The sequence below is a fragment of the Lygodium microphyllum genome, chromosome 3, assembly GCF_053477565.2.
Source record: "Lygodium microphyllum isolate KBCC chromosome 3, Lygodium_microphyllum_v1.1.10, whole genome shotgun sequence".
NCBI lineage: Eukaryota > Viridiplantae > Streptophyta > Polypodiopsida > Schizaeales > Lygodiaceae > Lygodium > Lygodium microphyllum.
In genome coordinates, this window is record NC_141137.1 from 30649670 (window position 1) to 30662528 (window position 12859).

Sequence of the window (12859 nt, forward strand, 5' to 3'; positions counted from 1 at the left end):
ATCAAATTATCTGTGCATTTCAAAAAAACTTTCTAACAGGTGTTACATGGGACCACCATCAGAAATTATTTTTGCCAACCTTACATTGGCTGGCACTTTGGACAAATACACAGACTGAAAAGCTTAATATGGTCGTACTTGAAATCTATGGCTTAGGCATTCCATTTTCTTGGAAGAATGCTACTTCTTTAGACATAAGAAACCTATTGGGATGTAGAAGTCATAGTATTGCTGGTTTCAAATTGACTTGTGTAACATCATTGCCTTTGAACTCATTGCTAGCACTCACAACCCTAATTTATTAAAGACTGTAGGATGGTCAACTGTTTCAATGACTGAATTTCGATCACCAAAAGTTTCAACATCTCTATCGAAATCTTTATTATGTATATGCAAACTTCCAAACAGTTGTTGCATATTGTCAGTACCAGCAATCTTTTTATACTACATAGGAAGAAACTGATTTTCCAGAATCCATACTGCACAAAAAAGTATCCTAAGTGAAATGCTGTAGATGCCAAATAAATTCCTTTTATAAGCCTCAATGACTTGAAATCAGATGGTATATGATTTGGAGAGCAAAGGTACTGTGTTTACAAGTTTACACTTCAACCACCTTATACAGAGAAAACCAACAAAATTTAGAAAGGTGGAAAGATATGGAAGGGGGCATATTCAGGCTTGATTAATAAAGTCACTATCAAGAACACACATAAATTCAAAATTACTTCTTGGACTAGTCTGCGAAGAGAGTAAGTGTATAAAAAAGAGTATGCAGCATACCTGCACAGTGTGTGCCATGCCCATTGCAATCATTAGTCCCCTGCCCATCTCGTATACCATCGAATCCATTCAGGCATCTACTTAAGGGTGAACGTTTTGAATCAACCCTTCCATCTGAGTACCAAAATTCCTGGTGAGAGCACCTAATTCCCTGTGTAAAACCATTTAATCCTCAATAAGGCTACTTGCATATCAGAGTGCCATCTCAGAGCACACCAGCAAATGATGAACTACTAAAGCAAAGTGCCTAATGACAACAAACCTTTAGAACAGAAATCCTGTAGGCAATTAATTTAGTTAGCTTATGTATTGAACTTATCATGGTGTATCATTCTCCAAACGGAAATACTCCAATGTTCCTTTACCCAATGTGTAGTATGTGTCAAAGTCTTACAGAAACATTTTAAGGGGAAGGGGAAAGCCATACTTATGGCCCATAAGAGAGAGCCTAGGATGGAATGGTCCTATATTCTTATAATTTTTGAACCCATACAAGTCTTTTTCCAGATTAGTTAATAAAACACACATGACATAGAGGGAGAAGATACTAGCCTAATCTTGGTTAGTTATACAGGGAGGGCACTCTAGCCCTGGGGACTTAGGGACTTGTAACTCAAAAATGAAGAGCTTTGTCAGGACACAAAAACAAGACATCACACAGTGATTTCCTTGGAAAGTTTCACTCATACCGTGTCAAGAATGTAGACATGAACACCATCACCAGAAGAAGATACATTATAAAGCTGGTTGAGGGCTTTTTGGCCAGGTGTACGATCGATCCTATCCAAACCCCATGGAGGATTGTATTGAATGAGACTGATTCTGACAGTTCCTTCAACCTCCACATGATCAATAACATGTGCTTCCTTTTGTAACATGTGTGTAAGATTACTCCCAGGTATCATCATAAGCATCCCTTTCCAGACCTTTTTATATCTGTTTTCATAAAACATGTGGTTTTCAATCAACATCCAATATCTGTTGTAAATCACATCTCTACCTTAGAGAAAAATCTTTAAAAAACAAAGCTGAACCTGCACAATGATTTCTTAGCCCATAAATGGAACATTTTTCCCTGCAATCTCTCCAAGCAGAGAAATTGTGCAAATCTCCATAGTTTGAAACTTCAACACTTGTCTATAATTGCACTTTAATGCTCTAAGAAGGTTCTTCAGACAGGCATGGCTTTTGAATTTATAAATTCACTGAGAAAAGGCTACACATAATTTGGCATGGTCTAACATTTGAAATTGTGCACCTCTAACCCAGAAAAGTCTGTTGTAGAGAATAGATTGGAAACCCTGTCTCAAATACTAGTATTCCAATGCTTATAGTTTATAAGTATGATACACTAAGTTCAAAGAAAATCAAGAATTTCTTATCATACATATTTTTATAATGAGATATGATGCTTAAAATTCAAAAAGATGAGCTCAAGGACACCTTCTTCAAAGATTCAAACATGCATCTCTCTTTCATTCTGCTAAACTTTCCATGTAAGCATTCACATTTTACGTATGTTGACGTCCTAGCAAACAGTGAACCAATATTTTCAATTATTTTGTATAGAAACACAAAAACCAGGCATCTGTGAGGCTTGACTTGTGGCTAAAATAGAGATTCTCTTCCCCACAGTCCCCCCCAACCCCCCTTTACCCCTGTCACCCTGCAGCCAGCAGGGCAATTCAAGACATTTTTGTTAAGCTCATTTGTGAACCTGCACTTGCTTATGGAATTCAAAACTGGCTTTAAATAAAGGTTGCAAGAACTGCCTTAAAATAAGTTTCAGGAGATTCTTTTTGTTTGACCATTTCAGCTGATAGTTTTCATTTATAAAAGCTTTATTACAAGGTTCAGAGTTGTACTTGTGAATACAGTATCCAGAATATGCTTTTGTATTCTCTGCCTTGTCACAAATGTGATCAACCATTTCTGGTTTGACATGGTCCTTCAGCTTTACAAGATATCTGAAACAAGGTTAAACTTTTTCTCAAACATGGATCAGAAGTCACATTTTAAGGAGGGAGTGTAATTACACATTCTAAATTTTAAGACATAACAAGATGAAGAAGAAGAAGACAATGCAATGAACATACTTTACAGCTTCTGAAGGCTGAATTTCTATCATATTTCAACAAACAACATGATCCCTCACAGCCATCCCTCCTCCTCACCCCCCCCCCCCCCCCCCTTCCCCCTCCTTTTTTGCCAGCCCCTGGGCAATGAATATACTTAACAGCTTTTTTGAAGGCTGAATTTTCATAGTTTGGATCCTCCCTGCCCTAGGTATGACTTTTTTTTTTCAATTTGCTTATCTCACAGGTGTGTGACACTGACATAGGAGGAGCTAGTACAGTTCTTGAGCAGGAAGCTCAGCATACAGAGACAGGTGGTGTAGCTGAGACAATTGCTGAGGCTTTACAGTAGGTATATCCACTAATTGGGGAGGGAGGTGGGAGATGGGAAAGGAGAAGGATGGACCTTCAAAAAAAAAGTGTTCTCAATGTAAAAGGGACAACAGTGTGCAGGATCAATGTTTTTCTTTTGTCCACGAAAAGAAATTTCTTTTAATGACACCTCGGAGGAAGACCCTAGAGGTTAAATGCAAAGTACAAAGAAGGCAGCATAAGGGGTTGCTATGTACATCACAGTGAATAACCTATCTAGTGAGCTATAATGCTAGAGCATACGTGGTGCCAAGTGAAAGAAAGTGCCAGAGTCCCATGTTTGCATAAAACCATCTCCTCATCCCCATCCACTCCAAGTCAGCCTGAAGCGTCTCCCATCTCCCACTAGCAGTATGAATAGTCTCTGACCAGTAAAGGAAGTCTTTGCAACAAAGACATCCTGCAGACCAATAGCATGGCTGACCTCACAGTCCAAACTGAACCAAGCAATGCTGCATCCAGTTCCCATCTCTGATAATGTCCCTGAGTCCATTGTGTCTGTGAGTAGTTTCGAGTGTGAATCCTATTCCAAGTGCTCGCCAACAATGAGAAATGAATGGCTCCCCTAAAAATCTTCATATTCACATGATGGGCCATTGTTTGTGACCCAAGCTACTACCTCCAAGTAATTACCATAGTCTCTTGTGCCATGAAAGACCATCCTAAGGGGTCTCCTCCACACCTAAGCTACCATGCCTCTGGGTCTCCTCTAAAACTCTGCATCGTGCACATGCTACTAGAGCCCTAGCATCGCTAAGCCAAGTACCAACTGCCAAACTCCTATGAGCTACAAGCCAAAGGAAGAAAGAGTTCTCCAAAATCTATCAAGGACCCTTAGATGTCAGGTTTGTACTAGCTCATCAAACTCTATCATAAAGGAGTTAATCTCTCTCTAGCAAAGGAGTCGATATCTCTCTAGCATAGTCCTATGCCAAGATCTTGTAAATAGTGGTAAGAAAGCCAAGAGCTTTTGTAAAAATTGTGGCATCAACATCTTTGTGTTCAAATTAGTTCTTAATATTATTTGTTTACCCATGACAAGACATACCATGAATTAGTTTCTTTTCTTTTGTAAAGGAAAATTTTATCAATTACCAAAGGATAATCTCAAAAGTACAAATGTCCAAGAGTACAAAGATACAATCATGATCAAAATTACAAAGGAACTAGGTGGCCTGCAGAGGGGCTGAAGAAACTGCACTATGCCAAGAAACCAAATCTTGTCTAGGGAGGATATCCGCCATCTCAATCATGTCGAGCTGCCAATGGAGGAGACATCTCAAGCAACTTATGTAACTCATCACTCTACACTCCACATGAAGCACCAAAGATAAAGGCATTCCTCATATCCATGAAGCTAGCCTTCCTCCTCACATAAAGCGGTACCAACCTGATTTAACAATAATATAGCAAGCATAAAACTCACATAAATTGAGAATGCAAATGTTACAACTTTAATCTTGGACAATGGATAGCCTATTGGACCAAAATTGGCACCCCTTGTTGCAATATTTCTTTAACTTTGATTGCAAATGGATGGAGTACAACTAAGATCCTCTAACCTCCTCTACTAATCAAAGTGCCACTTATTAAAACTAACCAACAAGTCTCCAAACCAATTCGCCCCTTCGTTTGCTTGGGGATTGGCCTTCACCCTACTCCTTGAAATACAAATGCAGCCCCAAATCTAATATTGGTTGGTTGGCCTCTTGAGTCTCCCCAAAATTCCTCAATTTCAGTTTCTAGAATTCATGTCCTCGGCTCTCAATTCTAAGCACACATCCCGAGGTAGCTATCAAACCCTCATTCACAGCAAAATGAGGGTTTACAACAAAAATTTTCCAATATCTCCAACTCTGATGACTTAGATTGCTAGAAAATGCTGAGATAACTTGAGAGATGGCTAGGGGATGAGAAAATGTGCTATAGAGAAAGAAATTTCAGAGTTTCATCGTGAGAAATATTGAAAAACGGTTGTTGCCCTGCTCAAATAGTCATGGAAGCTGTCATCTGTAGCTTAGGGCTACCAAAAAGACTGTTGCCCTCTCTTGCAAGTTGTCACCTGCACTAGGACCTTGGGCTACTGTCACCTACTCCTAGAGGGCTCCAAGGTGCTGTCACCTGCTGTAGAGCTAGTCCATGGTGGTTGCAAATTACACCAGCAGTATCTCATCTCAATGATATACTACATGATACTCATGTTAGGCATACATCAATTGCAAAAACCATGTAGCTTACGCAATTATACTTCTCTTACATCACTTACAAATATATATTCCATGTCATTCATGTATTCCATACATGCCTTCCAATTGCACATCACATCCAAACATACATTCCATGTATTCCATACATGCTAGCAAACTTGCAAATATATAGTTTCAGAGCCTAGGTGTAAACCATACACATTTGCATACCAACTCAATGACTAGTACATTGAATAGTGATCCTAATGGCAAAAATATTGTCAACATACAATACCTTGGATGCAACCCAAATATATCAGAGATCCACTACATAACCAAGTTGCTTATCACTAGGGAAGTGGAAGTGTAACCTTCCCCTTGAGCATCAAGCAATACTCTGGACCTTCTGTGCTCTGTTGAGCTTAAAAGATCCCCATCCAAAATCCGCTCTAACTCAAATACATGAAGGTAAAGTACATCATTAAGGATAACATGCAAGTCACCCTCCTCGAACCAATTACATTCTTTCATAGGTGAAAGAATCCCAAAACTTCATCAAGAAGCACATGGAAACTTTACCTCTAACTTTACTTGCCTCAAAACCTCCACTAGATTCTAGGCCTTTTTCCCTCATGAGCACTGCAATGCTTTATACTTTCACGTTGTTGCGATTGCAACTTAACTAATATGCAAATTGCATCCAATTGACTAGCCCCTCATGTATACCTATCATGCTAAGAGCACAAGATCCATTAGGAAACATTCTTGTTTGCATACTTTGGACCATTGCAATGTGATTGAGCATGGGAATTTATACACTACTAGCCATACCAGAATACATTATCCCATATACATTGCATGCATGAATAGCTGCAATTTTTTCCTCATGCACGCATTATTAGCTGCATTTTTCCTCATGATCAATACTATATGGAGTATTTGCATGACCAACATTAATAGTATGAGTCCCAAACACAATGGCTACATATATGCATTGTCAAACTTGCCACTTTGTGCCTTAGCATCATGCCAACATTGCTACACATGGGATTATGCATATTACCAACCATACCTGGATACATTGGGCCTTGTGCACCACGCATTGGTTGTTACATACCACAAGGAGTTGTTCCATGAATCCCTATATGTGGTCCCTGACCCACCATAGCATGGAAACTAGTGCCACCACCAAAGTACCTTGGCTCCCCCATCATTGCATGTATGCCCTCCTATCCAAAAAGATTGGATTGGCACTTCCAAGTTGGCCTTGCATATGCATCAATTGCCCCACTAGCATCATTTGCCTATGCTCACTATCCACATTTGAAACATCATGTTGTTATATTAGCTCTTCCTTCGCTGTATCTTGCTATCCCAAAGCTCTTGAAGACGACTTCCTTTTTTTGTCTTTGCTGCCCTCCTTTAAGGGGAATAAGAAGCACGTAAAATGAGGATCATTTGCCAGTTGCATAAACATTTCAGCTGTTGTCCTCAGCTGATCTTTAAATTGGTCATCAAATTCCTCTTTCTCTTGCTTGTCATCAATTTCAAGAGACCTAGGACCCACATTTTGGTTTACACCAACATTATCAGCTTGCTATTCATGTTGTGCCTTGTTCTAAGATTAGGCATTGCATTTTCCCCTTCATTATGTGCATTTTCAAAATGATATGCGTTATCATTGCTTGATCCCATCTCACAATTTGAAGACATTCTTTTGTAGTTACTCAACTGAATACAATTTCAGCACTAGAACAAAGCTTCTCAAATTCAATCAAGCACCTCGGGCCCAACAATTTGAGGGGATTAATGGTCTCCTAGTGATGGAACCTTAAAACCAGCCTTTCTCCTCCAATAGAATGATACTAACCTAATTTAATAGTAATTATAGCAAGCATAAAATTCACATCAACTAAAAATGCAAATGCTACCACTTTAATCTTGGACAATGGATAGCCTCTTGACCCCAAAATTAGCATCTGTTGTGGTATTTCTTTAACTTTTATTACAAACGGATGGAGTACAATTGAGATTCTCTAACCTCCTCCATTAATCCAAGTGCCATTTGCTATCAAAACTAACCAACAAGCCTCCAAACCAATTTGCCCCTTCGTTTGCTGGGGGATTGGCCTCCTACTTCTTGAAAGACAATTTCAGCTCCAAATCTCATATTGGCTGCTGGCCTCTTGAATCTCCCTGATACTCCTCAATTTCAACTGCTGGAATTCAAGTCCTAGGCCCTCAATTTTGAGCATGCATCCTGAGGTGGCTGTCAAACCCTAATTTCTGTTGCTGTGAATTAGGGCTTACAACATATATTTTTCAATATCTCCACATCTGATGGCTCAAACTCCTAAAAAATGTTGAGATAACTTGAGAGATGGTTGGGGGATGAGAGAGTATATTGTAGAGAGAGAAATTTTAGAGTTTCATAGTGAGAAATGCTGAAAATTTGCCCCTACCCTGCTCAAATAGCCATGAAATTGTCATCTACATTTTACGACCACCAGAAAGATTGTTGGCCCCTCCAATATGTTGTCATGTGCACGAAAAGGACCTTGGGATGTTGTTATTTTCTCCTGGAGGGCTCCAAACTACATTCACCTGCTCTAGGACTGGTCTATGGTGATTGCAAATCACATCAACACCATCTCTTTGCTCTCTAAAGTCTCCTCTCTCACAATGGCTGGAATAGACATCCACCAGTCCCAAAAACATATTTTCCACTTACATGGGCAAGTTTTGCCAAGTGGCAGCGTTCTAATCTCACTTTTCAACATTATTCAACTTATTAAATAAAATTTTAAAGGATTAATTCTGAAACTTAATTTAATAATTATTCTAGTATTCAAAAAAATAATTTCGCCAACCAATAATTAAATTGGCTAGACCAATTTGTCTTCCAAGTATCCCTAAGCACTTAGTCGCCCTTAGATCGGCCTAGTTTCTAATGTTACAACTAACATTAATGACCAATAAATTGGTCTGGGTCTAAATCTACTGATACTGGGTACCACCTGGTGCCTATTAGGCATAACTTATTACAACTTTTTCCTTTGGCACAACTTATATCTTGAGATCCTAGGTCCCATACTCTAAAATAATTAGCTTGCACCTCATATGTACAAGTCATATTAGCACACTTGATTAACTTGTAATCCAATGCTAAGCAAAGCAATAAAATTTCACGTCCTCATGACAATCCATATGTGCCAACAACCCCAAAAACATAGAAAGTGAAAAAGCACTTCCATATCGGCTTGCACAAAATCCACAAATTTAGGACATCCGAAGACCTAATCTTTTGGAAGCATGAATAGCCCAACCACTCACGACCAAATGGCTCATAGCAATGACCAAACCTTCCTCGCCACTAGACAAGAAAGAAACCAATGGCAAGAGGTTTCCACAGATGTCTAAAAAAAGAAATAGCAACCATTGGAAATTTGGTTCTTGGAGAGTGCAAAGGCAAGAGGAAGAGCACCGATCAGCATTCGCCAAATGAAGACGTTTTACTTGAAATGAATTTTATTAAGCCATCCTGTCATCACCATAGATTTCCACCATGCTTGACCTTTCTAGAGACCATAGGTGGTGTTTCCCTTTTGGACAAGCCAATCCTTATCGCATATACATAAGTGGTATACTTGATTGACCGAAGCACATCCCAAATGCAGCCAACCAGTAATTATCCATTCTTGCCAAGTCCAAAGGTGAGAGAGGCTGCATGGCGCGTAAGGAGGTTGAGATGGAGTCCCACAAATGATGACAGCCTCTAAGAACGTGAAAGTAGCATCGAACCAATTTGAACGACATGCCAGCCCTGTTGGTAGGTAGAAGAGCATCAACAACAATGACCAGTCCCAAGCACACCATTCTATTCAGCATCTGCCTCTACTCCTGTTTGCCTTGCCAAGTGAGAAACTGCAAAACAGCCAGCACTTAAACTCTCAAAGAGTTTGCCAGCTCTCGATCTGGGGGTGAGAGCCAAGAAGATTTACAAGGACCAATTTCCAAGAGTGGAAAAATGATTCAAAAGTATGGAAGACTTAACATGAGGATGTTGTTCAGCATCAACCACATGCCACCATGAAGCAAAAATACTAGTGTTTCCATGCTTATTGCCCTGAGTCTCAAGGAAGAACCTAACAATCAAAGACTAGGGCCATTGGCCCTTTCACAAACCCTGAAGTAGTGACCAGCGGAGAGCCATCATATGTGCCTCCAAATCCAAAACAGCCCACCTCCCATTCTTTTAGGAGTACAAACATGGTACTAGGAGATCAGGCTATACCCATCCGCATAGAATCCTTCTTCCAAAGCAAGAACTAGATGGATTGAGTAGTTTCCCAAAGATAAGACTTCAGCAAGGGAAGCAAGGGTAGGTAATATGAAACCATTGGCACCATGATAGTTTGGGCCATCTTCAATCTCACGTGAAAAGGCCAAGCTTGCGATTTCCAATACACAAACTGTCCATAATGCTTGATGATATCCAATCCATTAGTATCTTAGAGGAGACATGCACCCCCAAAGGATAGCCCAATTATTTGAAAATAGTGCCTTTGAGCACAACCTCCCCTTGCCAGCCCAAGGCCTGAAGATCACTATCAATGCAACTGATAAGGGCTGATTTAGAGGCATTAATGCAAAGCCCTGAAGCAAGGGCAGACAAGTTCTGTGTATCCATTGCTTTGCAGTTGAGACGCAACCAATTGGGTCTCTTTTTGGCTGTGTTCCACAGCATACGCAACTAATTTCTATTTGTTGCCTTTAGGCTAGGGGGCACCAAGACATGACTAACTACAACCACAGCATCCTTAAGAAGGGGCCAATAAACAGCTAGGCAGTGCTCCACTTCCACCCATATTGGACAAGCGTGCTTGAGTAGGCTTTAGAAATCAGCCAGTGGACACCACAAAACAATATCCACCAACTACTTCTCGAAAAAAAAAAACGAGGGGCTGCTGATGAAGAAGAGAATCCCAGGCCAAGGGAGAACGGAGTACAACCTCATAGAAACCACATCGATCAGCAAAAATCTCCTCCACACTATCACTCTAAAGAAGGGATGCCAATGAGTGGTAGATGCTGGGGCAGAATTGGAATTCGGCCAGTGAAGAAGAGGATAACTCCTTCCGATTCAGAGAGGGACCCTATGTGCCATGAATTTCTTCACACACCACCACCTTTCACTTTCGAGGAGTGGCTCTCCTTTGAGCAGTCATTTCCTCGCACCTCTACTCATACCCAGGATCTATAGGATCTACCTAGATCAGGGCCCTTGGGTCTTCAGCAGCGACTTGGTGGCTAGACCTTCGTATTCCTTCCAACATGGAGTCACGCAGATAGTGGCTTCTCTCCCAAGGTTGAGTTTTGGGTTGTACAACTCATCTAGTCTCTTGACTATCTTCAAAGGTCTCCTTTTAGGTGGTATTCTCAGATTACAAGGTGGATCTTCTTCATCCCTTGCTCAGCATGGAGCCATCTCCCAAGATCAATTACGGGCATATCCTTATGGTTATCGGTACCACACAAAGTCCGACATTCCTCCTATGCATTGCATATTTTCATCATCTTTGTACTAGGTGCTTGGGCAAGTGAACAATTTCCCCACAAGGGACACTGTCTAAGTGGCACCTGCTGCATGAGCATTCTTCAGCATGTAGCATTCCATCTCTACCTCACTCTTCTTTTGTTTCCCTTTTTGGGCCTAAGAGGGTAGACCTAAGAGGGGGTGTTGGGAAACCCTTCACCCGCAGTTTGCGTTTTTGCGTTTCTGCGTTTTACGTTTAGGGTTTGTAGCCCTAAAAAGGGGCGCCATCCTAGATTGGCTCTGCCTATTTATAGGCTACTCTCTCATTCATTCCTCATGGCCGATTCATTCAGTCCATCACCTCTTCTCTCCAACCTCTCCACTACACTCACACCCCTTCAAGAGGACATTGCGGTTCGTGTTTCGTAGCTGTCCTCATCATCTTCCTTGTGTTACAACACCCTTGTTCCCTTGTATCACATTCACTTCATGATTCAAATCTTCATCATTCCATTCATCAGAGTATCTTCTCTCTTCTCCATGTTTGCCAAGTTCACTCCGTGTTCCTCCCTGCAAACCCTACTATCTCGCTGGTACGTCATCTTTTGACATCCCTGTCAGTATTTCTTTAGCTTTATTGAAGAAAAAGTTGATTTACAATGGGATTATTCCGATCCCCTTCACAATCCAAACTTCCCTTGTTGTCCAAAGTGACCAACAAGTCTTCAATCTATTTTGCCCCTTGATTCGGGCACTTGATTGGCCTTCATTCACTTCATAGAGACGATGAAAATGCCCCGAATTCAATGGTTGGCTAGTCCTCCACCTGAATTTAGCTGAAAATCACCTTCAATCTTGTTGAATCCAAGTCTTGGAGCTTCCAATTTCTAGCACGCTTTCCAAGACTGCTGATAAACCCTAATTTCTGATGTAAATTAGGATTTACAGCAGAGAAATTGTCAATTTCTCAACCTCCAAGAGTCCAAATGCTGAGATCTTCGGAGCAAGGCTGCGAAATGGCTGGGAGATGAGAGAGAAAGCTCTAGAGAGAGAAAATTCAGAGTTTTGTCGTGAAGAATGACTGAAAATCAGTCAAATGCAGCTGCTGCTCTACCACAACAGCTTGTAGATGCAAAGAACTCAAGAAAATCAGTCATTTATTGTTGCTGCCCTATCTCAATAGCCTATAGATGCTATCACCTGCTATTGATTGGTCTTCTCCTGCCCCTGGCTGCCTCTCAGAAGGTCCTCCAATGGCTGCAAATCAAACCAGCAACATCTCCTCCCTCTCTCTTGTAGGCTGAATATACTAAAAATGCCTCTCTCTAGCCTCTAAAGACATTTTTCAGTCTTGCATGGGCATTTTTGACAAGTAGCAACCTTCCCAAATGGTTTTTCCAGCATTAGCGATAATTAAATATTAATTTCCAGTCTTTAAATACTGAAAATTAATCTAATAATTATTTCGCTACCTTGAAAGATAATCTGGCTGGCCAATAATTTACTCTAACCCCAATTACACCTCACATGTGCAACATTTACTTAACCATGTGATTAAAAATTAATCCACATATTAAGTGAGATTTCAAAAATACATGTCCTCATGACACCTTGTCCATCAAACTCTAGGCCAACACAGTGTGGTTTCTTTACGGAAAAGATGGTGAGATATGCCATTTGGAGGTTGAAGAACGGGAGAGTGCATGATCAAGATGGCCTTGTGGCATAGCATTTTGCACATGCATATTATACATTGGCCCCTATCTTGGTGAATCTCTTCAATAGAGCCGTATGTGAGGGGTTTCTAGTAAGTTGGTGTGACCAGACAATAGTGCCAATTTTTAAGAGTGGAGATCCATTGGTCGTTAACAGCTACCGCACTATTACGATTGGCCATATACTAGCAA

The 12859-nt window shown here is 40.6% G+C and overlaps 1 protein-coding gene across 1 annotated transcript in view; it reads right to left on the reverse strand.

Moving 5' to 3' along the window:
* Nucleotides 1-12859, reverse strand: part of LOC148038190 (proteinase R-like) — a 201946-nt gene that overhangs the window by 153176 nt on the left and 35911 nt on the right. The window contains exons 2-4 of the mRNA XM_087675219.1: nt 2649-2750; nt 1473-1719; nt 784-934 (exon numbers count right to left, since the gene is read on the reverse strand). Of these exons, the coding sequence (XP_087531345.1) occupies nt 784-934; nt 1473-1719; nt 2649-2750 (500 nt within the window). The remainder of the gene's footprint in view (nt 1-783; nt 935-1472; nt 1720-2648; nt 2751-12859) is intronic.